This window comes from Arachis ipaensis, chromosome B6 (genome assembly GCF_059453495.1).
Source record: "Arachis ipaensis isolate K30076 ecotype BB chromosome B6, ASM5945349v1, whole genome shotgun sequence".
NCBI classification, from domain to species: Eukaryota; Viridiplantae; Streptophyta; class Magnoliopsida; order Fabales; family Fabaceae; genus Arachis; species Arachis ipaensis.
In genome coordinates, this window is record NC_142441.1 from 41158080 (window position 1) to 41181920 (window position 23841).

General features: G+C 36.6%; 1 protein-coding gene and 1 non-coding gene across 2 annotated transcripts; both read left to right on the forward strand.

Annotated features, from left to right (window-relative positions):
* The first annotated feature begins 2203 nt into the window (after positions 1-2203).
* Positions 2204-11765, forward strand: LOC148555271 (uncharacterized). Its single transcript, XM_088490623.1, has 8 exons — positions 2204-2335; positions 2460-2586; positions 2639-2728; positions 2827-2926; positions 3012-3114; positions 10667-10830; positions 10940-11054; positions 11622-11765. Exons 1-8 carry the CDS (start codon positions 2204-2206, stop codon positions 11763-11765), a joined length of 975 nt encoding a protein of 324 aa, XP_088346749.1.
* A 6582-nt stretch (positions 11766-18347) lies between these two features.
* On the forward strand, positions 18348-18454 carry LOC148555272 (small nucleolar RNA R71). The gene has a single exon (XR_015886452.1). It is a non-coding gene; the product is annotated as a small nucleolar RNA R71 (small nucleolar RNA).
* Positions 18455-23841: the final 5387 nt, after the last annotated feature.

Below are 23841 nucleotides of genomic sequence, written 5' to 3' on the forward strand. Positions count from 1 at the left end.
CGTGCATGACAACCACTTCCGTTCTATCTGCTATAGCTTGAGCATGTATCTCTTAGCCTCCATTCCGAAAGATCGGAGTCTTCGTGGTATAAGCTAGAATTATTGGCGGCCATTCCTGAGATCCGGAAAGTCTAAACCTTGTCTGTGGTATTTCGAGTAGGATCTGGGATGGGATGACTGTGACGAGCTTCAAACTCGCGAGTGTTGGGCGTAGTGACAGACGCAAAAGGATCAATGGATCCTATTCCAACATGATCGAGAACCGACAAATGATTAGCCGTGCGGTGACAGCGCACTTGGACCATTTTCACTGAGAGGACGGACGGTAGCCATTGATAACGGTGATTCCCCAACATACAGCTTGCCATGGAAAGGAGTATGAATGATTGGATGAAGACAATAGGAAAGCAGAGGTTCAGAAGGAACAAAGCATCTTCATACGCTTATCTGAAACCCCAACCAATGATTTACATAAGTATTTCTATCTTATTTTCTATTTTAATTATATTTTAATTATCAAAACCTCATAACCATTTGAATCCGCCTGACTGAGATTTACAAGGATGACCATAGCTTGCTTCAAGCCGACAATCTCTGTGGGATCGACCCTTACTCACGTAAGGTTTATTACTTGGACGACCCAGTGCACTTGCTGGTTAGTTGTGAAGAAGAATTGAGATTATGAACGTGCGTACCAAGTTGTTGGCACCGTTGAGATCACAATTTCGTGCACCAACACCCCTACGGCTATATCACTTAAAAAAGTGTCAAAAGTATAACAGAAGAGTATAAAGTTTCTTCATTGAATGTGGAATTGGAATCACGATTAGAAGGCGATGATGAATCGGATTGCTCGTTAAGAGGCACCGACACACTATTCGCAAAAGCTAACCGCTGCAGAGCTTGCTTAATATATGTCAAAGTTTTTTCAATTTCTGAATCAAAACGGATTAATCTCGAATCCAGTAGTGACCGTGATATTCAACTTAGAAAACATAAGGCTCATGTAATTATTAGAAGCAAAGAGAAACTAACTAAAGAAAAGCAATCAACAATTAGCAAATAACTAGAATTAAAAGTCCTAACTAAGAAAAACAACTAAAAATTACTGAAAGCAAAAATCCTAACCACTAGAAAAATTAAATAAACAAGAAAAAAAGCTATTCACACTATAAACATATTAACAATAACCAATAATAAACATGCATTGTAAAATCCCCAACAACGCGCCAAAAACTTGATGAGCGCTAAGTACCGGTTTAGAAAATTCACAAGTTTAAAAGGCTCAAGATTCGTTGTAGCTTTAAACCAACAATTAACACTCTCAAAGTTTAGTTTAAAATGTTACAATTCAAATCAATAACTGGGAGTTTAGTCCCGAATCGTTCTCCCTAGAAATCATAATAAAGTGCTCAATCATTGGCTATGGGAGAATCGGGGGTTCGATTGAAATTGATAGAAATTTAAATAGCTAAAGGTTAAAGAAGCAAGCAATAACTAAATATCAAAAAGAATTAAACTACGAGTAATTAATGCAATTAACTAGAAAAAAAAGTAAATTCAAATGCTAAAAAGATCTTGGCAAGAGTTGAGGTTTAAGAATCACTATTCTTGTCACTAACCACAACATGAGAATTACAAAGAGATAACCCAATTTGTTAACCTCTACAAATTGAGAAAAGCTAATAAGACTTAATTAATCCTAATCCACAAGTCCTAACCAATTTACTAATTGAATTAGTAAAAGATTAGCATTAGTGAAAATAAGATTAATTAACGTCTCTAAATTATCATTCAACTTTGACATTAGTAACTCAAGTTTACTCAAGTTTCCAACCCAGGCCAAGAATGCAAAATCTACTCTATAACTAAGTGAATTATTTCATTAAACACTTGGAAGGCATATAAACAAAACTTCATAAATCTATTAATATATAATAGGAGATAAGTAATGGGTTCTATGCTCGACACGTGTAACAGTTTCTTGAATGACAAGTGGCATGCAGGGTAAGTAGGAAAATTAAGCAACATACAATGGGTAAATCTGACATTGTAATGCACATGAAGTAAACCAGTCATATATATATATAATTCAAATATCCATTTTATCATTAAACAATCCTGGCGGGAGACCTGAAATGCTCCACAACATTATTCACATTCCAGTCACTACTTCTCAACCTGGCGGGAGACCTGAAACGCAATGGATGAACATTTTGATTTAGTATCAGATGTGAATGCCAAAAAACTTGCATGGAATTTCAAAGTATTTGTTGTAAGGGTGTGGACAACTCCGAACAAGTTCAATGTCAACGAGATTGGCTCCATCGAAATGGTTCCTCAAGATAAAAAGATAGGAGCATTTTTTACAAAACATAAATGTGCTTTATATGTCATTGTTATGACTTAAACATGTTAAGGATATACTCACTCTTTAAGTATTCACTTCATTGTCACAGGGTGGCAGGATTTATGCAATCATACCAAGATCAATGGCAAAGAAATACATTAGTGTTATTCTTAAGTTCCACATGTATACTATGAGTAACTTCATAGTTGTTGACAACATGACCAAGAAAAAAAATGGTTAGTAGGTGGGTACTTGTGCTTTCACATAGAACAAGGGTTGAACATATAGAGAATCCAACTTTTTCTTTGGAAGCATTTCGATTTAGGAACCTTGCAGAGGTGCATACAGTTGAGAAAGTAGAGGATCTTGAACTGTTTGGTGAGTCTAAGACTATATGTAATGATATATAGATGTGCAGAAAATTTATAACCACTTGGAAAGCCATATCTAAAAGTGTGTTTCTTATTATTTTGTAGATATAATTGGAGAAGTTGTTAGAAAGGAAGATCCAAGAAAATTAGTAACTAGCATGGGAATAGAGACTAAGCGCTTGGTTATTATTGTGGAAGACTTGGAGTAAGTTTTTATTTATGTGTTTTTATTAAGAGAGATATGTTGTTTATTCAGTTTTCTTATTTATATAGTAAGATTGAATTCCTAGGGCTGATGACAGGAAGAACAGGTTAAGTTGTACTCTCTTTGGCGAAATTGTTGACCAGATACTCCCCAACCTTGATGATGATCGACTTGAACCACTTATTGTGGTCCTCTAATATTTTAAAGCAACCAGATGGAATGGCAAAACTTTAGTGCAGAGCCACTTTGAACTGTCCAAGGTCCATGTCAACCCAGAACTAAAAGAAGTTATGTCATTCAAAAAAAGGTCAGTACATTTTGAAAAGAAGTTGAATATTTTGTGGTTATATAACAGTGTTGTCTAACCATTAACACGTGAGTTACAGCCTACTCAGCGGTTCTAAGTTAACTTCAGTAAGGATTAGCCATCAGTCGATGCAAAGTTCATGGGCTGGGACTGATGAGCTCAACAATGGCACGACTGTTGTGAAAATGATCGAAGAAGTTTTGAAGTCTGTCTAGGTAATTTAATGTTTTTATTGTTAAAGTTATTATAATTATGAACCTATTTGTTGTTTCAAAAAGCAGATGAGCTATTAGGTAAAAGGTCTTTGATGTGTGGAAAACAATCCAACACAAAACTCACCGGCAAGTGTACCGGGTCGCATCAAGTAATAATAACTCACATGAGTGAGGTCGATCCCACAGGGATTGAAGGATTGAGCAATTTTAGTTAGGTGGTTGATTTAGTCAAGAAAACAATTTTTGGGTTGAGTGATTTGTGTTCAACAGAAGCTAAATTGCATAAAATTTAAAGGGAGAGGAAAAATTGACAGTAAATTAAAGGACAAAAGAAGTAAAGGAGCTGAATCTTAAAGTGCAAGTGATGTAAATGACAAAAACATAGATTGCAAGAAATGTAAATAGCTGAAGCTTAGAATGCAAGAAAATTAAATTGCATGAAAAGTAAAAGGAATTGGGTGCTAGGAATTAAAACTTCAACAAGAAAATGTAAAGTGCAATCAATAAGAGAAGTAGAGATGAAGTGAAGTTGCAGAAGAAATGTAAATGAAAACAGCAAATGAAATTAGATCCAATTCCTTAATTCTCAGAATTATGCAGAAAGAGAACAAGGATGAATTTCAGATCAAGAATTGAAACAGAATTTCTTCAATCTCAATCCAAAACTCAAAACAGAAAGTAGAAGTTGTTTGAAGCAAGAAAATGAAAACAAAAAACTAAACTCAAATCCAATTCTTAGAACAATTGAGAAGAGAGGTAAAAGATGATTCTCAAACTTAGAATCAATGAAACTCTTCAATCTCAATTCAAATTCCAAGAACAAGTTGCAGCAGAAAATAAAATGAAAACTAGAGAGCAAGACTCAGATCCAATCTCAATTCTCAAATTCAAACAAAAAAAAATTAAAAGATAGCTCTCTACTCTACTTGCTCCCTATTGTAGCCAGCCTCGTTACAAAAAATGAAAATGATGCCTTATATAGGCTTTACAAAATGAAAATGAAAATAAAATTGAAAACAAATTAAAATTCAAATGAAAATCCTAATCTAACTGATCCTTGTACCTTTGAGTGATGATAATGGGCTTTGCTTCCTTTGGATTTCAATGAAATGGGGTGATTTTTATTTGGCCTTGAATAAAAATGGCTTTGAAGAAGGATGGGTCCGGTTGGCTTTGGTTCAAGTTGGTTGGAGGCATGGGACATACTTCCAGGGGAGCGCTCGGTTGAAAGAGAGAGCGCAGCACTCCCCCTTTGTTTCCTTGGCCCAGCCTCGATAATGCTCGGTTAACAAGGAGAGCGCAACGCTCCACCTTGCTTTGGCTTGCCAATTCCTGCCCGTGTCACACCCCATAGTGCTCAGTGAATGGGGAGAGCACAGCATCCTTTTGCTTGCAAGTGAGGTTCCAGGTTCGAATCCCAGCTCCATCATCTAGCCAATTCTTCATGAAGAGTAGCACCTTTGCCTTGAGTGTAAGCTTCCAAGTTCGATCCTTTTGAGGCCCATTTGGAGCAATTTTTTAGTTCACTCTAGCGCTGCTGGCCTTGCTTTCCTTGTGTCTCCCCCTTCGAATCTTGGTAAAGCCACTTTGGTCTATTTTTGCTTGTTTTTAGTCCTTAAAGATGCCTTTCACTTGTGCCTCAATTTAATGTCAAATATGGATTTCTATATATCGTTGGAAAGCTCTGAATGTCAACTTTCCAACGCAACTGGAAGCACATCAATTGGACGTCTATAGCTCAAGTTATGGCCCTTTGAAGGAGGCATGGTCATGCTGTGAACGCCCAAGTTTAACTTAGCGAAAAATCTTGCTTCCAAGCTGAATTTTTCATGATAAAACTAAGTTAACTTAGTTAACCGAGCTTTGTGAGTGCTGATTGTCAAGCTTCCTTGATTTGGTCATGGGCTACGCTTTTAAAAGCATGGCCTAAGGCTCCAAAGTGTTCTCCAACTTCAAAGTGTGCCCCAGAACTCTTTTTTTCTCCTTTTTAGCTTATTTTGTGCTTCTTTGCTTCTTTTTCTTCTTATTTCCTACAAAAGATCAAAGAAATATACCATTTAAGCACCAAAGCATTCAATATTTAAGCACAAATCATCAATTTCTTATATGAAAGAGCATAGAAAAACATGACATAATGACATGTCATCACAACACCAAACTTAAACTTTGATTGTCCCCAAGCAAGAAAAGAATCATGTAGTAGAGATTGACAATCCAAGGTAAGAAGACTAGCAACTCAATGTTCATGGTAGGCTAGTTTTCTATTCATGCTACAATCACAAAAGAAATATAAATGATTGATGCTTCTATCTAGCTCAATTTATGAAATCTTTTCCTTATACTTCTTCCTTGAAGCAAGTTGTTGATTTCTTATTAACTTCTCCTTTTGGGGTGCTTTGCCCCATGAGTTGATAACAAAACTACGACTCTAAATGCTTTGTTTTCAAGTATTACCACTTGATATATAAGCACCACAAGCATTTAATTAGAGGACTTCATTAAGCTCATTTGTTTCTTTTCTTTACTCTCTAATCATTGATGCTCAGAGCCTTGAGCTTTGAGGGAGTGCATTTGCACTTGAGCCTAGCCTTGACTTCTAACTGTTTTGTTTTCAAGCTTTTTGCTTGATACATAAACACCACAAGTACTTAACAAATGAATTGTCATTAGTACTCAGAGCCTTCAGCTTTCTCATTCTTTCCCTTTTTCTTTTCTTGCTTTAATTTGCAATTGCTTTTTCAAGGTTTTCATGATTTCAAAAGATTTCACAAAATGTCCTAGATGAAAATTTCAATTAAATAAAATCTAATGTAATTGAACAACAATTAGCCATACTAGCCTTTCAATACTTGTATGCACATGCTAAATCCTTCTTTAATTCCTTGTTTATTTATGATCATGATGCTTTATTGCTTTTGAACTCACAAAAGTCAAGTTGGTAGTCATAATGCCACAGCAACATGTTACAATCAAAAATTCAGGCTATGCTTATTCATACCACACATGTATACAGAGAAGACAAAGACAATCATACAATTTAAAGTGCTGAAAACAAAGGAGAGGAAAAGGAACTTTACAACCTTGTAATTCATCTTCTCTATTGTTGTCATTTTCCTCCCATTCTTCCTCTTCTCGTGCCAAATTCAGAATGCTTGCTCATCCTCAAGCAACAATTAGAACAATGGATATGGGGCTAAGATGGATCATGAATGTTTTACACAATGAAATGTTAGTAGTACATGTGTTTTAAGCAAGAAAAATTGAGGATACAATCAAGGCACAAGAGACAGAGACATTGTGATTGCAAACTTAAGAAGGTGAGCACAATACATTGCATAAAAGATAAGTGGCACACCAAACTTTGTGTGACACTTTCACTTGGAATTAATGCAAGTATCCAGTAAAGATTGGAAGCAAATTTTGTTGCATAGCAACACCAAACTTAGAATGCAATCCTATGTCAATTTATTTGAATTAAAACTAAGCAAATGAAATTGTTATATGTTAAGTACAATCACCAAGCTAATTATCTGTCATGAATAAGGATCTCTTAGTGATGTATTAACAAAAACAATTAAGAAGCAAAATAAGTGAAAGCATTAGAAACAAAGAAATAGATAAAGTAAATAGAATAACAAAGTGTCAAACCAAAAGAAAATTAACACTGCAAAGGCATTATGGTTATGTAGACAAGTGATGTTGCTTAATGAATTGCATAGAAAATTAAGTGGCACACCAAATTTAGAATCTTAGTATGACACTTTAGAATTGATGCAATCATCCAGAGGGATTGAAAACAAAGTGTTGCATGGCAACACCAAACTTAGAATGTAACCATATGCCAATTTATTGAAATTTAAACAAAGCAAAGGAAGAAAACAAAGCAGAGAAGAGAAAATGAACAAAGCAAAGGAAAGAAATATTACCTACGGTTGACATGTTCTTCACTTTCTTCCTCTTCTTCCAGTTTGTTAAGAGGAACGACCTCAAGGGGGGAGAAGATTCAGCTATTGTATCTTGTCTTGGCCTCTCCTCAGCAAGCTTCCTTTTGTAAATAGCTTGATTGAGCTTGCTTGCTGGATTAGGGACAGAATTGGTGCTCTTACTAGTTGCCTTCACTTCTTTAGATTCAAGACTTGGTTTCTGTGTGATTATTGGAGTTTTGTCTTCATCAAGAGTTCCTTGCAATGGTGGTTCAATGAGCTCTTCTTCTATGTACTTGTCTGCTTCACTTGAGTTTGGAATTCTTTGGTTGTTTTCCTCACTTCCTTGCTCTTCCACTTCCTCCCTTGCACTCAACATTTGACTTAATAGCTTTTTCGTGGAGGAGGTTTGTTGATGTTCCCAACATTTCTTCATCTCCTCTTCATATCTTTTAATCACAGATTCAATTGTTGAGGCTTTTTGGTCAAGGGGAGTTTGAGGAGGTTGTGAGTGTTCAGGTTCTCTTGTCATCTCAAGTGCAGTTTCAGGTTCCAATATTTTTACCACCTCTTCCTTTTCTGCAATTTCACTTGACACAGGGACCTTGTGTTCTTGTTTTTCCATTTCCTCCTTCCTTGTATTCAACAATTGGCCTACCTGCACTTCCATATTTTTGAGGGAGTTCTCTTGTTCTTTCCAGAATTTCTTTGTCTTCTCCCAATGTCTTTTGACAATGGACTCAAGCTTTGAGAGTCTTTGGCTTGTGGAAGTTTGTGTGGGTGGTAAGTTTTGAAAGGGGCTTTCTGTTGAAGCATGGTCAAGTGATGATATCTCTGGATAAATATCATATGGAGCATTAGAATTCCCCTCCCAGCCACCATTAGAATCATGACTTGCATCATTTTGTGGTGGAGGAAAATATCCCATATGATTTTCTTGCTCATCTTGTGTCTCTGAAGCAAGTCTCCATGGATTGGAGTGCTTAAAAATTGTGATCTCTTGGTGATATTCCCAGCCACTATTAGAGATTGGTGATGGTGGGTAATATTCCATAAAATTTGTTTGATCATAATATGAGTTGAACTCCATTTGAATTTTGGAAAACACAACACCAAGGAAAATTGAAATTACTCATATCAGAGATAAGAATTTCTTAGTGAGGCAAAAACTCAAACACCTTGGTGTCACTTTGAAACAGAAAACAAAAACAAAGAAAATGCTTGATCTAGACTTCTCACCCACTTAATCATTGTTGATCTAAATCAATCCCCGGCAACGGTGCCAAAAACTTGATGTGTGGAAAATGATCCAACACAAAACTCACCGGCAAGTGTACCGGGTCGCATCAAGTAATAATAACTCACATGAGTGAGGTCGATCCCACAGGGATTGAAGGATTGAGCAATTTTAGTTAGGTGGTTGATTTAGTCAAGAAAACAATTTTTGAGTTGAGTGATTTGTGTTCAACAGAAGCTAAATTGCATAAAATTTAAAGAGAGAGGAAAAATTGACAGTAAATTAAAGGACAAAAGAAGTAAAGGAGCTGAATCTTAAAGTGCAAGTGATGTAAATGACAAAAACTTAGATTGCAAGAAATGTAAATAGCTGAAGCTTAGAATGCAAGAAATATAAATTGCTTGAATAGTAAAGGGCTTTGGGAGCTGGGATCTCATAAATTAAACAAAAGAATGTAAATAGCAATCAACAGAGAAGTAAAAGATGAATTGAAATGCAGTAGATCTCAAACAGAAGAAAAATTACTTAGAGAAGCAATACAGAAAGTAAATTCAACTCAATTGTAAAATCTAAAAGAGAAGTTGAAGATCTCAGGGGTTGAATGAGACTAGAAAACAAGTCTAGATCTCAATTCCTTCCTTGATCCAACAGAGAATAATTGCAGAAGAAAATAGAGAAGAAATTAGTAAAGACAATTTAGATCCAAATCACAATTCCTTGAAATTATGCAGAAAGTAAATAAAGAGAGATCTCAGATCAAGAATGAAACAGAATTCCTTCAATTCTCAATCCAAGATTCAAAACAAGAGTGAAGAGTGTAGAAGTAAGAACAAAGAGGAAGAGAATTCATTTCTCAATCCCAATTCCCAAACCCAAAGTTAAAATCTAAAAATGAGCTCAATATCCAAATGAAAAGTAAAAGTGTCTCCAAGGTAAAAAGGGAAAAAAAAGAAAAAGGGTCTTCTCTAAATCAAACTAACTTCTATTTATACATTTCCTATTTTTGAATTTCATAATTTTGAGTGGGCCTTTTAATTTTGTGAAAGATTAAATTTAAATGATTTTTGGATCAAAATTTAGCCATGAACCACTCCTAGGGCAGTGCTTGGTTGATAGAGTGAGCGCAGCACTCCCCCTTGGCTTTGGCAAATTGTTGCGTGCCAAGCCCTGCCCGTGTTAGCCTCACTAGCGCTCGGTCAAGAAGGAAGGCACAGCATCCATGGGCCTTGGCCTTCCAATTTTTCGTGACAAGTCCCTTAGATCAAGCATCAGGGTAGCGCTCGGTTGTCACAAAGAGTGCAGCAACCATTTCCTTGTTTCTGAGCCCCAGCTTCGAACCTTGAGGGGAGCATTTTGGAAAATCTCTTTGAAGAGTAGCGCTCCTCTTGGGTCCTCTATGTCCTGGGTTCGAACTTTGTTGAGCTCCTTTTGGCTCATTTTCCTTTGGAGCAGCGCCTCTTCCTTCCCTTGGCTCATGGGTTCGAACCTTGTGGCCTCCACTAGAAAACATTTACCCTTGTGTTTTCTTGTGTCAAGCCCCGATAAAGTGAACAACGTTAACCGAGCGCTATGTTTCTTTGCTTTGTTTCCTTGGTCATTTGAAGTGCTCAGTTAAGGGAGAGACCGCAGCTTCCTTGCCTTGCTTTCTTGGCCTTGAGTGGCGCTCAAATAGAGAGCGCTGTGCTCTTTGAGAGAGCGCTATGGATTTTCTCCTTTGATGTGCGACGCTTTTGTTTCCTTTGGCTACGCTTCATAGGCCACGCTTTCTTGTTTCTTTCTTTTCTTCACCTATAAGTAATTGAAACAACCAATCAAAGTATCACCAAATTCACAAGGTTTATAAATCATTTAAAAACCAATTAATTTTAGCTTAAACCTCATGATTTAGTGTCAAATAAAGGATGGTTGATTAATTCAACAAAACTATGCAATTCCACTCCAAATCACTTACTTATAATGCAAGAAAGTGCATAAAACCTAATAAAACAAGTGAAAAATGCTTGAAAAGCTAGCATAAGATGACTTGTCATCAGTCTTAATGTGTGTAATGCTTCCCAGGAGGGGCCAACCTGGATTGCAGGCACTATTGTCTCAATCAATGCTGGGAAAGATGATTGGTTTTATAAAGCATACAGGCGATGTCCAAAACAGGTGGAAACTCCTATTGGGAATAGGTACGAATGTGCGAAGTGTGGCCACACCCGTGGATGTGCAGCACTCAGGTGTGTGTTCTTAATTTGAGTGATTATTAATGATTAGCATCTTCATTTTACTTGATATTTGTGATCCCTGTACTAAAATGATTGTCTCTATTATCACGTGAAACAACAGATACAAGGTTAAGGGTAGGGTCTTTGATGGTACCGGAAGTATTACATTGTTGTTGTGGGACAGAGAAACCAACCAACTGTGTGGAAAGGCAGCTGAAAAAATTGTAGAGGAGGATGTATATAGCACACCAAATCCTTATACTATTAGGGATTAAAGTTACAATTCTATTTTTCAAAATAGTATAAATTATATACACAAAAATACATCTAATTATTGGTTGGGGTTTCAAGGTGCTAACGAGGACGAATAGCTTAAAAGTCTGGACAACATGATGGATAGAATGGTTCTTTTCAAAATTAACGTGAAAAGTGGCAACATAAAACACAGTCATGAAAGTGTGTGATGATGAAGAAACAGTTGTGAAGAAAAAGCCTAAGCAAATGGACGTTAGCACATCTATGAACATCACCGTACGTGTATACCTATTCCACTTTAATAAGTAGATATGTTTTTCAGACCATACAATTTTTTTATCAAAATGTACATTAATATCTAATTATGATTAGGGTTTCACTTTAAATAGGAGAATAAAGGTAGCAACACGTTGGAGATGTCCAGACATGTTGTTAATCTTAAGAGTGAATTATGATCAGTATATGCAAGTGTTTTGAATATATAAAAAAATATGTGATTTAGGTTCTAAAAATATTCTAAGTGAACTGTCATGCATGTCTTTGTGTAGGATTCTGTGGAAGACTGTGTTGAAAGCCTCAAATACAAAACACCAGCTAAAAGGATTGCCGGCAGTTTGAAGTGTGGTTCGGTTGTTGATGAAGAATACCAGCTTTCAACCAATAGATTCACCCGAAAGATAGGGAAAAAATAAAAGTCTCAGACATCTGATGCGGATAATTTAGTTTTAACTAAAGTTGACAAAGTTATTTAATATTGGTTGTATATGTTTAACCATAGACTATATGTTTTGGAAGATGTTCTGTATTTGGGGATCAGAAGACTTGCTTATGTGCAATGATATCTAAAAAGCGATGTATCATCGTGAATATATTTTGAATGAGACTTATATTATATGAGTATGATTTATATTATGTTATGGTGAATGAGAATATATGCCTTAAACATAATCCATGATGAAAAAGATAGAGAAATTGATTTTAGAACTTATTTTTCACGTGATGGATTATATGTTAATACAAATTCGACATTATATAAAATACAACTGATAACCTAAATGGGAGTTTCTGATTCACAAAGACTATTTACATATTGACAACGACTATTGATATAGCCAAATTATTCAAAATATAACTTTACTTTAGAGTTGATTTCTCATCTGTGTGATGCGTGAGAAGACTACTCAAAATAGTTAACGCGGGTTATAGAATGGTGTATAAAGGACAAAAAATATTAATTAAACTTCATTCTTTAACTATGTATAATTATGGTGCAAAATAAAATTTAACCTTAGAGAAGCTATATCTAAAAGTGTGTTTCTCAAATTGCAAGGTAAATGAAATAGAAAAGCATATTAGTTTTTGAGTGGGGATTCAATTATGAAAAAGAAATAGAAACTACTAATTAAACTTCATTCTTTATTCATGTTTAATTATTGTGCTGAAAGAAATTTTAATAATAAAAAATGCTAGGTAAATGAAATAGAAGATTATATTAGTTTTAAGAAAAGAAAGTGAATTCAAGATTAAAAAAAATCATGTAGTGATGATATTTCTGAATTGGCATAGATTTCTTATGAATATAAAGCAATTTGTTGGTGACTTTGTATTTCTCTGCACGTAATGGACAAATGTATTATTATAAAGAAATCTAAATAAGGTTCAAAAGTATAGGCTATTATGTTACTGACTAATTATGGTAGCAGTCCTAATAAAAATTTTCAATATATTTCTATGACAAGGTCCATAAAGGGATGCCTTTCTAACAAAATATGATCCTCATTGAGTAAGATAAAGTTGATGGATCCTTATACAGATTAAGTAAAAAATTTTTCCTCGATAATTACAATGATGAAAGAGCCCATATACAATTTTTAGAGATGGTTCAATAGGTTTCACGAATAACTAAAAAGGAAAAAACAAGGGATCCAAAAGCATAAAGAAATTGGATAAGTTGAATACAATAATATATCTACTAATTGCTCGACTAAGTGACAAGAAATATAAAGAAATTTTGTTAGATAGAATATGGCTACAGCTTTCGTAGGTTATATGCATAAACCCTAAAAGCTTTATAATGAAGGTAGAAATGTTTCAGAAGGAGGATCAAACCAGGGGTAAAGTACTTGCAACAAAGATAGTCATTTTAATGGCATAATCTTTAAAAGTTTCAAATGGCATAACCGATCAAGTTGAGACAATAAAAAGGGTTAGCTGGCAAAGACGATACATTATATTGCATAGCCAAGGATGCTGCAGCATTGGCTTTTACATACACTACCACCAATAAATCCAATTTTATGTTTATGTTGTTTGCACACATTTGGAATTAAATTCATCGGGTTTCTAACTCTTTATGGCCATTATCAATGAAAAGATGATTCATTAAAATATTTCTCCACTCTGATACGATATGTCTTTCTAATGCAAGTAAGTATTGTTAATGCTAAAGTGAAAGTGTGGTCAAAGAAGACAGTTTATTGGGCGAGACACCATAAAGTGCTTAATATAAAATTAGGGTGGTTTCAACAGTCAATGCGTCTACACTTAAAGTGCCTGGAAAGATAGGGTTATTTTTCAAGAAATATCAAATTAGATTTTAGTTATATATTTTTTTTACGGCTATATTCCAAAACACTAAAAGAGGATATGGACGACAAGCAAATTGAGTTTCCATAATATGACTTAATAGGAATTTCTCCACCTATACAATACAAGGATTATACCTACATAAAGAAGGATCTTACTGAGTTTTATGGAGCAGGATAAATAATATTAAATAGTCATAAAACACATAAGACTAGAAACTAAGGAGATAATCACTATCATCTATTTCCAGTGATCCAAGCACGAATCCACATAAATATTATTAAGGAATATATATTCAAACTCATTTACTTTTACCAAGAGTTTGTAGTCCATTTTCATCAAATTTTGTTTTTTTTTTTTGAAGAGGATATACAGAGATAGAAGTAAAATCATTATGACATATACATATTAAGTAATCATATATACATAAAAGTATGTATGCATTAGCCAAAAAGTTTTTTTTTTTACTTTTCTAAGCATTCAAATATAAGAAAATGAAAGCTGATTTTGATGGTTTGGGTTATACATATAATCAGTCATTTGTGTCTTTAGTCAACTCAAAGTACATTGCACAATAGATACATATTAAGTAATCATATATATAAAAGTATGAGTACATTGGCCAAAAAGTTTTTTTACTTTTCTAAGCATTAAAAAGTATGTGTACATTAGCCAAAAAGTTTTTTTTACTATTCTAAGCATTCAAATATAAGAAAATAAAAGCTGATTTTGCTGGTTTTATTTATACATATAATCAGTCTTTCGTGTCTTTAGTCAACTTAAAGCACATTGCACAAAAGTATGCAAGGATGAGCATAGTTACCAACCACTATATGTAGTTTTTTGGAGACTACACTTTTCGTCTATTAAACATTTATTTTTATAGCTTTATAGGTTAAAAGTGACAATTAATAATTAAGTAAAAAAAGTCACAGCTATATAGGGAGAATCAGGATATGGCAATGTGTATATCGTCTTGGTTAAATGTGCAAACTAGATATTATATTACATCGCTTAACATGTTTCATGTTTTAGGTTAACAAACATATAAACAAAACATCAATAGATTATAACAAAAGCAAAGCCATGGGCATTTGAAAATCACCGTATAGATGTGATGCAAGTATCGATGCATGTAAATGCTCATTGTTATAGACTAATCAGCTACAACATAAATAAAAAAAAAGAAAAATGTGTACTATGAAGTAGTCTAAATCCTTCAAAACAGATACAGGATTGCATGAAATACACTTTGTATCATTCTGTATATAAACGACATCCAATCCAATGGACACAAGCACAAAACATAAACACTCTTCTCTACTTAGAAACTTCAATTAAGAAATTTACAAGCTGCAAAAAGAAGGATCTTACTAAGTTTTATGGAGTAGGATAAATAATATTAAATAGTCATAAAGCACATAAGACTGGCAATCAAATCATAATCACTATCAACTATTTCTAGTGATTGATAATGAGAGAGGCTAGGATCAATTCGAATGTGGGTTAGGAACTCGGTTATCCAAAGAAAACGAATTTAACGTTGCAAGTATAGTCCCAACCCGATGAATTGGCCCCTCGAATCACATTAGAAATTCACAAGATATGTCACAAGAAAAAATAATGGCACTTCTTATAGCCACTGGTCAGGTTCGCCGGAAAAAGAAGCAACACCGGAAGAGGGAGAGCTCACCGGTGGTGTATATAGAAAAGAGAAAGAAAGAAAGAAGGAAAAGAGAGAAGAGAAAGGAAGAAAGGGGAAACAGAGAGGTCGCCGGTGGTGGGCTGGCGACGGCCAGGACCGGCGGGCTAGGCAGAGAAGAGGGAGAGAGGGCAGCTGTAAAGAGGAAAAAGGAAAGAGGGGGCTGCCTCTCAACAAGGCAAGTTGCCCTGTTATTGCCCAGAACGCGTCCTGTGCGGACGCACAGGGGCCTGTGCGGATGCACAGAGATGAAAACTTGGAGAGATGCAAACACACACAGCGTGCGATCGGTGCGACCAGTGGGGTTGCAAAAAGACGTGCGGACGCACGAAGACGTGTGATCGCACAGAGTTTCTTTTATAGCATGAGGACAAAGGCTCGCGTGCGTGCGCACACTGGTCCGTGCGCACGCACAGAGGCTGGGAATGGGGTGGGTTGTGCCCACGCACAAGCTGTTCCCTCGCTGCCAACAAAGGGACTGTCAAGTTGCATGCGGACGCACACCTCTGTGCGGCGGCACAGATGGAGCATGAAAGGGAGTGCATGCGGGCGCACGCGAGTGAGCGCTCGCTCAAGGTAGGGAAAAATTGGCAGCGCGCATGCACAAGCTATGCTGGTGCTGCAACCAGAGGGCATAACAAAGCTCGTGCAGACGCACAGGCTGGTGCATCTACACAGATGGCGAAAAATCAGGGTTGTGCGGACGCACAGGTGGGTGCGGACGCATAGGTGGGTGCGGACGCACAGGGCGCTGTTTCAGAAAATTCATTTCCTTTCAAAACCAAGGTTCCCACCCTTAGTACATCAACATACCAACCCCAAACCATTCAAATAGGCACAAATTCACAGTCCACATGCAATACAACTTGAGCAACTCAAAGTTCATCAAAATCAAACCTAAACTATGCCTTATATCACAAAAAAGGCAAATAAGGCAAAAGACTATAAACAAGAGATAGAGTTGGAATAATGTCACCATGGTGGGGTGTCTCCCACCAAGCACTTTGGTTTTAAGTCCTAAGTTGGACTTGCATGGCTTCATTGGTCACTTGGGAACTTCACCAAAGAGGAAGATCTCCAATTCCTTGGCATTTTCGGGTTGAGTGACATCCTTTGAACTTGATCCCTCAGCAACATCCTCTTCTTTTTGCTCCCTGCCACCCTCAATGACTTGCTCTTCAACTACGTCGCACCCGAAAATAGAATATGCTTCAAGAACGGACTTGTTGACTCCTCCAAGGTAAACTTGACTAACTTGCCATCCGCCTCAAAGGAGTAGACTCCCAAATGTGCATCTAGCTTGAAACGGGCTGTCTTTAAGAATGGTCTTCCAAGGAGTATGGATGATGGCTTGTTTGAGTCAATGGGAGGTGTCTCCAATATGTGAAAATCAACTGAAAAGAGCAATCCTTGAATATTGACTAGGATATTTTTGGCAATCCTAACAACAGACACAATACTCTTGTCAGCTAGTACAAACCTCGCTCCGGACCTCTTTAGGGGAGACAAATTCAACCTTTCTTAAATGGGGAGTGGCATAATGCTCACGCACGCCCCCAAATCACACATACAGTCCATGAATTTTATCCCGCCAATCAAACAAGTGACCAAACATGGGCCGGGATCATTGCATTTTTTAGTAAGTAAGGAAGAGATAGAATCATCTACTAGACTTGTGTTGAGGTTGCCAAGCTTTTCCTTGTGAGTGCAAACATCCTTAAGGAACTTGGCATATCTTGACACTTGTTGAATTGCTTGGAAGAGAGGAACGGTGACTTCAACATTCTTGAAAACTTCCACCATAGTGGGGTCAAGCTCTTCTTGTTTCTTGGCCTTCTTGGCTAAAGTTGGGAATGGAATGGGCAAAGACTCTTCAAGCAAAGTCTTTCTCTTGGGCTCCTTGACCTTGGGTGGCTCTTCCTTGCTTTTATCAACACCTTCATCCTTGTCCCTTATGACCTCCACTTCATCTCCCACATCTTCATTGTTTGTCTCCTCGCTCAACTTTGTAGGTATAGGAACATTCTTATCCAATTTAGTGCCGCTCCTAAGGGTAATGGCGTTGATGCTACCTTTAGGATTGGGTTGAGATTGGGAGGGCAAACTACTCGAGGTTGCAGCTTGTTGGGTGTTTTGTGCGGTTTGAGAAGGGAGAGTCAAACGGGAGAGGGCATCGGCTATTGTAGCCATATATGCTTCTTGTTTCTTGTGGAACTCTCGTTGTTCTTGCATGAAGGTGTGAATTGTGTCATTCATGTGAGGTTGATTGGAGGGAAGGGCTTGGTTAACTTGAGGAGGGCTAGGCCTACTATGTGGGTGTTGGTACTTCCCCTGAGGTTGAGATTGTGGGGGTTGTTGGTATGGTTGTTGGTATGGTTGTTTGTATGGTTGTTAGTATTGTGGTTGACCTAGGGGTTGTTGATAGTAGTAGACTTGGGTGTTTTGGTTGGGATGAGCTTGAGGAGCTTGGTTCCACCTTTGGTTTGAGTTATCCCTCCACCCTTGGTTTTGGTTTCCTCCATGTTGGCTGGATCCTTAGGTGTAATTTGGTTTTTGTGGGTAAGAGTTAGCTACCGCCAATGTAGTGTCCTCTTGGAGCTGAGGATACTCATCGGTGTAATGAATGTTACACGCACACACACCACATACCCTTGGTGGTCCTTCGATCTTTTGAGGTTGAGGTTGAGCACTTATCAAAGCTTGAGGAATTTGTTGCCCTTGGATGAGTTATCGCAACATAATTGTCATTTCACCAAGGGTCTTGGTCAAAATAGCATCTCCGGCGGGAGAAATTTCATTCACAGCTTTCGGTTGTGGGCTCCTCGCCCTTGAGTGCTGAGTTGAGTCCGCCAAGTCTGATATAACTTCCCATGCCTCTGCAGCTGTCTTGTTCTTAGTCAATGAACCTCCACTCGCGGCGTCTAGGAGAAGCTTGTCTTGGTGATGCATTCCTTGACAGAAATAACTGATAAGAACCAGCTCATCAATCCTATGATGAGGGCAAGCCTCTAGCAACTTCTTGAATCTCTCCCAATACTCATACAAAGTTTTCCCATCTTGTTGCACAATGCAAGAAATCTCTCTTCGCAACTTGTCTGTTTTCTGGGGGAAGGTAGAACTTTTCCAAAAACTCTTTACGTAACAAGTCCCAGTTGGATCTAACCTCACCCGTCTGAGCATAAAACCACACCTTCGCTTTTCCTTCCAAAGAGAAAGGAAAGGCAAAGACCAATACTGCAGCTTCATCGGCCCCATGTCTTCTTGCGGTTGCACAAGCAACTTAGAAATCCTTGAGATGCTTCAAGGGATCCTCTCCAGGAAGCCTATTGTACTTGGAGAGCAAGTTTATCGTGCCAGACTTGAACTCAAAATTTGGATCTAAGGCCGGATACAAGATTTGAAGTGGTCGTAAGTTAAGATCAGGAGCTCCGGCCTCCTTCAAGGTGATTCTTCTAGGTGGGTCCGCCATGTCGGTGTCACCTGAGTCACTCAAAGAGAATTCAGTACTGCCCACAGATGAATATATAGTCTCCTCATTGATTGGAGAATGATGGTCACGGATGGTTGGTGATAGTGAATGAGAGTGCTCCTCAAGGGAACCCGATTCACTATCCACAAAAGCTAGCCAGCGCCGAGCTTGCCTTAAACAAGTTAAAGTTCTTTCAATTTCTGGATCAAAAGTGGCCAAGCTCGGGTCTGGAAGCGACCGTGTCATTCAACTGAGGAGGCAATAAAACCATGCAATTATGAAGGGCAAAACAAAAATAGACAAGTAAACAAGAACCAACTTAACAATCAAAGATTACTAAAGTTAACTAAAAAGGAATATGGTATCTACAATTGGAGCCAAGTAGCAAACCAAAATCAAATATTCACAATATTCACATATTTACAACAACCAAAATAGTAGCACTCATTGCGCATAAAGTGAACTCCTTGGAAACGGCGCCAAAATTTGATAATGAAAGAGGCTAGGATCAATTCGCATGTGGGTTAGGAACTCGGTTATCCAAAGAAAACGGATTTAACGTTGCAAGTATAGTCTCAACCCAACGAATTGGCCCCTCGGATCAAATTGGAAATTCACAAGATATGTCACAAGCAAAACCAAATTAACCGAGAGTATTAGACTCCCGAGTCGTCTCCCTAGGAGCACTTTAGAACAACGAGTGTGTAATTCCGGTTGTAGTGATCAACGGGTTGTGAATGAAGAAATTAACATATAAAGCAATAAAAGAACATGCAAAATTGTAGTGATTGAACCAATTAAGAGATTAAAGAACTGACTATGTAATATAAACAAGTAAAGTATAAAAGAAATCAACATATAAAGGTATAAAAGATTGAAAGCATAAAAAAGGAGTCTTGGCTTGGAGTGAGCTAAGGGTCCTTTCCTTGTTGGAACTACAACTATGACAATTATAATGGATTAGTATCACTTGATCAATTCTCACATCGGAAAGTAAGTTAAATGAGCATAAGTGTCCTTAACCCACAAATCCTAATTTGCTTGCTAATTACCTTAGCAACAAATTAGCGTTAGTGGGAACAAGAACAATTAACAACCCAAGAATTGAAACTAAATGTTGGACATTCTAACTCTAGGAACCCACTTGCTCACTTTACCCAAGCCAAGAACTAACAATTTAGCCTAAAACTATGTTTGACATTTTGTCAAACACTTGGTGGGTAAAAAGCTTAAACATGAGAAAAATGAGTAAAGACTAAAAACTAAAAGCAACAATTGATCTCAATCAACAAAGATAACACAAGAGGGCATATAATCAACATCGAACATCAAATTCATCAACAAGAAATTGAAACTCCAAGAGAAAAGCAAAATTGAACTATAACTTGAATTAGAAGAAAGAGTAATGACAATGTAACTATAAAGAGTAATAACAAGAAATTACTTACAATGAGAGCTTGCAAAATCCAAGATCAAAAACTGAAATGGGACTTGAATGTAAAACTCTAATATAAACCCTAATAGAGATGATGAAAAACTTAGAGAAAAACTAAACTAAAAACTTCCTACTACTACTCCTAAAACTATACTAAATGATATGGTATGTTATGGCTTCATTCTCCCCTCCAATATGAGCTAGAAGACTTCAGAAATAGGCCTCCAAAGCCCTCAAATTGCGAGGCACGTGCTATTTTAATGAAGTCATGTGCGGACACCTGTGCGGACGCACAGACGCGTGCGTCCGTACACTTCGTGAGAAATCCAGGCCTGTGCATACGCATAAGCAGTTGTGCACACGCACACTAGGCGACACATGGCTGGATGCGCGACGCGCTCGCTGTACTCGACGCGCTCTTCTTGGATGGATGTGCGTACGCACAGGTAGCTGTGCGCACGCACACGCCTCTGAGCTCACTCCTTTGATTTCTCTTGCTTCCTTCTCTGTACATACTCTTCTTCCATTTTCTCCAATCCATTCCTACCTTACATACCTAAAAGTACTCAGCAACAATATCAAGGTATCGAATAGAAGGCAAATAGAATAAAATAGATTAAATTAAGTATAAAAGAGCATATTTTCATGATCAAGCACAAATTGGGAGGAGAGATCAAAAGCATGCTATTTAAGGGAATAAGTGTGAATTTATGTGATGAAAATCCATTCAATTCTAACCAAAATCATCATCAAATATGGATTCATCAGTGATCCAAGCACGAATCCACATAAATATTTTAATATATATTCAAACTCATTTATTTTTACCAAGAGTTTGTAGTCCATTCTCATCAAATTTTGTTTTTTCGAAGGGGATATACAGAGATAGGAGTAAAATCATTATGACATATATATATATATATATATATATATATATATATATATATATATTAAGTAATCATATATATATAAAAGTATGTATACATTAGCCAAAAAGTTCTTTTACTTCTCAAAGCATTCAAATATAAGAAAATGAAAGCTGATTTTGCTGGTATTCTTTATACATATAATTAGTCTTTTTTCTTTAGTCAACTCAAAGCTCATAGCACAACATATACATATTAAGTAATCATATATATAAAAGTATGTATACATTAGCCAAAAAGTTTTTTTACTTTTTTAAGCATTCAAATATAAGAAAATGAAAGCTGATTTTGCTGGTTTTGTTTATACATATAATTAGTCTTTGGTGTCTTTAGTCAACTCAAAGCACATTGCACAAAAGTGTGCAAGGATGAGCATAGTTACCAACCACTATATGTAGTTTTTTGGAGACTACACATTCAGTCTATTAAACAATTATTTTTATAGCTTTATAGGTTAAAAGTGACAATTAATAATTAAAAAAAAAGTCACAGCTATATAGGGAGAATTAGCAAATGGCAATGTGTATATCGTCTTGGTTAAATGTCCAAACCAGATGTTATATCACATCACTTAACATGTTTCATATTTTAGGTTAACAAACATATAAACAAAGCATCGACAAATTATAACAAAAGCAAAGCCCATGGGTATTTGAAAATCACCGTATAGATATGATGCAAGTATCGATGCATGTAGTAGATAATTTTTATAAACCAATCAACTACAACGTAAATAAAAAAAAAGGAATATATGTATTATGAAGTAGTCTAAACCCTTCAAAATAGATTTAGGATTGCATGAAATACACCTCCTATCATTCTGTATATAAACGACATCCAATCCAATGGACACAAGCACAAAACATAAACACTCCTCTCTACTTAGAAACTTCTCTACGAAATTTACAAGTTGTATTTCACAAATGAGTGACATTTCTCCAAAAAAATATTCGTTACCATATCTTGGTGATGACTTAGTGTGGAAGATCTTAGCTAAGGCTGATCCTAAGACTGTTGGCAGATGTAGAACACTCAACAAGTCTTAGAATTTTAGGCTTAACATACCATACTTTGTGAAGCGGAACAGGGATGAACAAAGGGGTCAAAACACCAAAGTCATTATTAGCAAACGAAAATTCTCAATGGTTCATTCGTGCTGATATAAATGATGGAGTGCACTTGTAGCTCAATCTCCCAATTGTGATCAACCAACTTGGTTTTTACTCACTTATTGGCTCAGACCATAGAGTTCTTTATATAAAATTATCTCAAGGAGGACTTAACTCAAGGCTACTCATATGGAATCCACTCACTGGAAAGATGAAATATGTATTTGATGAGTCCAAAAAACCTTATCGTCATGCTGTTTCAGTTTATGCATTTGGGTATTTGTATGATTCCATGGAGTATCGAATTGTGCATGTCTTTAAGCGGCATTACATACATAGGACCTTGGGTTGGAGTCTATACTGTTCATTTGAGAATGACTGGTTTTGATTCTGGATCATTCACCAGCGACGTGCAAAAGTTGGGACCAAAGTCTATCGTTGTTGATGGAACTGTTTACTAGATTGGCTGGGAAGGAACCAACTTCACTGAACCATCACTGATAATATCTTTCTCCATGATACAAAGGTAGTTTTTTGAAAGCATTATTCCAATTGATGCAAGATCAACCTATCACTCTCTTACAAATCTGCATGATGGGGTTGGTTTTATGTCCTACCATAATATAGGCTTCTCAAGGGATGTTATAGTTTGGGACATTAAGCATGATGGACAGGACAAGCTTTGTTGGGATAAGAGGATCCGAGTTACAGGACTTGACAACCCTTACAACCCATCTATGTTCATCGGAAAGGATATCAATTCCATCATGGAGTGTAGGAGTTGTTTTGGAGGATCCAATGATGCTGATAGGACAGATCTTTTGCTTTCAAGACTTAAGTGAAACGGAGCTAGGAGGGAGCACCTGATGCACTGTACTTGGCAACAAAATGTACACGTCAAGTCCATGACTCTGCACTCTGAAAGTCTCTATATTGTGTAACCAGTTACCCCACACCTATGTGAAAACTCATCCAATGTTTCACAACTTTAGGTACTAGGTCTTAAGCTTATGTTTCCAAAAAAATTGTTTTGTGTCTGTCTATGTTACTATATTTTGTTTTAGGTCAGAGCATCCTCAGTTCCTATAATGGATGCATAATGATATTTAGTTTCTTATTTGTCTTGGTTCTGAGTGTATGGTATTGTCAAAGTAACTCACTGAGTTTCCAAGATTTTATAGGAAAGCAGAATATAATGTGTAGGGTATTATATTATAATGTATTAGGTTAGTGCTTAGTGTGATTTCCTAGAGTGTCTTGGCTTAGTATCTACTCATTAATATAAATAGTTATAAGATTTGGTTGTAACACCAGTATTGCGAGTGTTTATGTCCACACAATCAGTCATATCTATGAACACTCATACGAATTTTTAATTTGAGCTCCTACAATTGATAATAACTAAGTTAAACACAAAGGAATATAAACCATTTGGAAACGGTTTTGCAGATAGTCACAATAAGCTTGGCCACAATAAATATGGTAGGATAAAAACACTATAATGGAGGCTATGTTACTAAGAAAATTGATTACTTAGATAT

What these genes read in the sequence shown, in the direction of transcription:
- LOC148555271 (XM_088490623.1), top strand. Translation starts at nt 2,204, where the DNA reads ATGGATGAACATTTTGATTTAGTATCAGATGTGAATGCCAAAAAACTT. An exon ending in CATGACCAAGAAAAAAAATG is followed by an intron (nt 2,587 to 2,638) that starts GTTAGTAGGTGG and finishes TTGAACATATAG; the next exon opens with AGAATCCAACTTTTTCTTTG. An exon ending in AGAGGATCTTGAACTGTTTG is followed by an intron (nt 2,729 to 2,826) that starts GTGAGTCTAAGA and finishes ATTATTTTGTAG; the next exon opens with ATATAATTGGAGAAGTTGTT.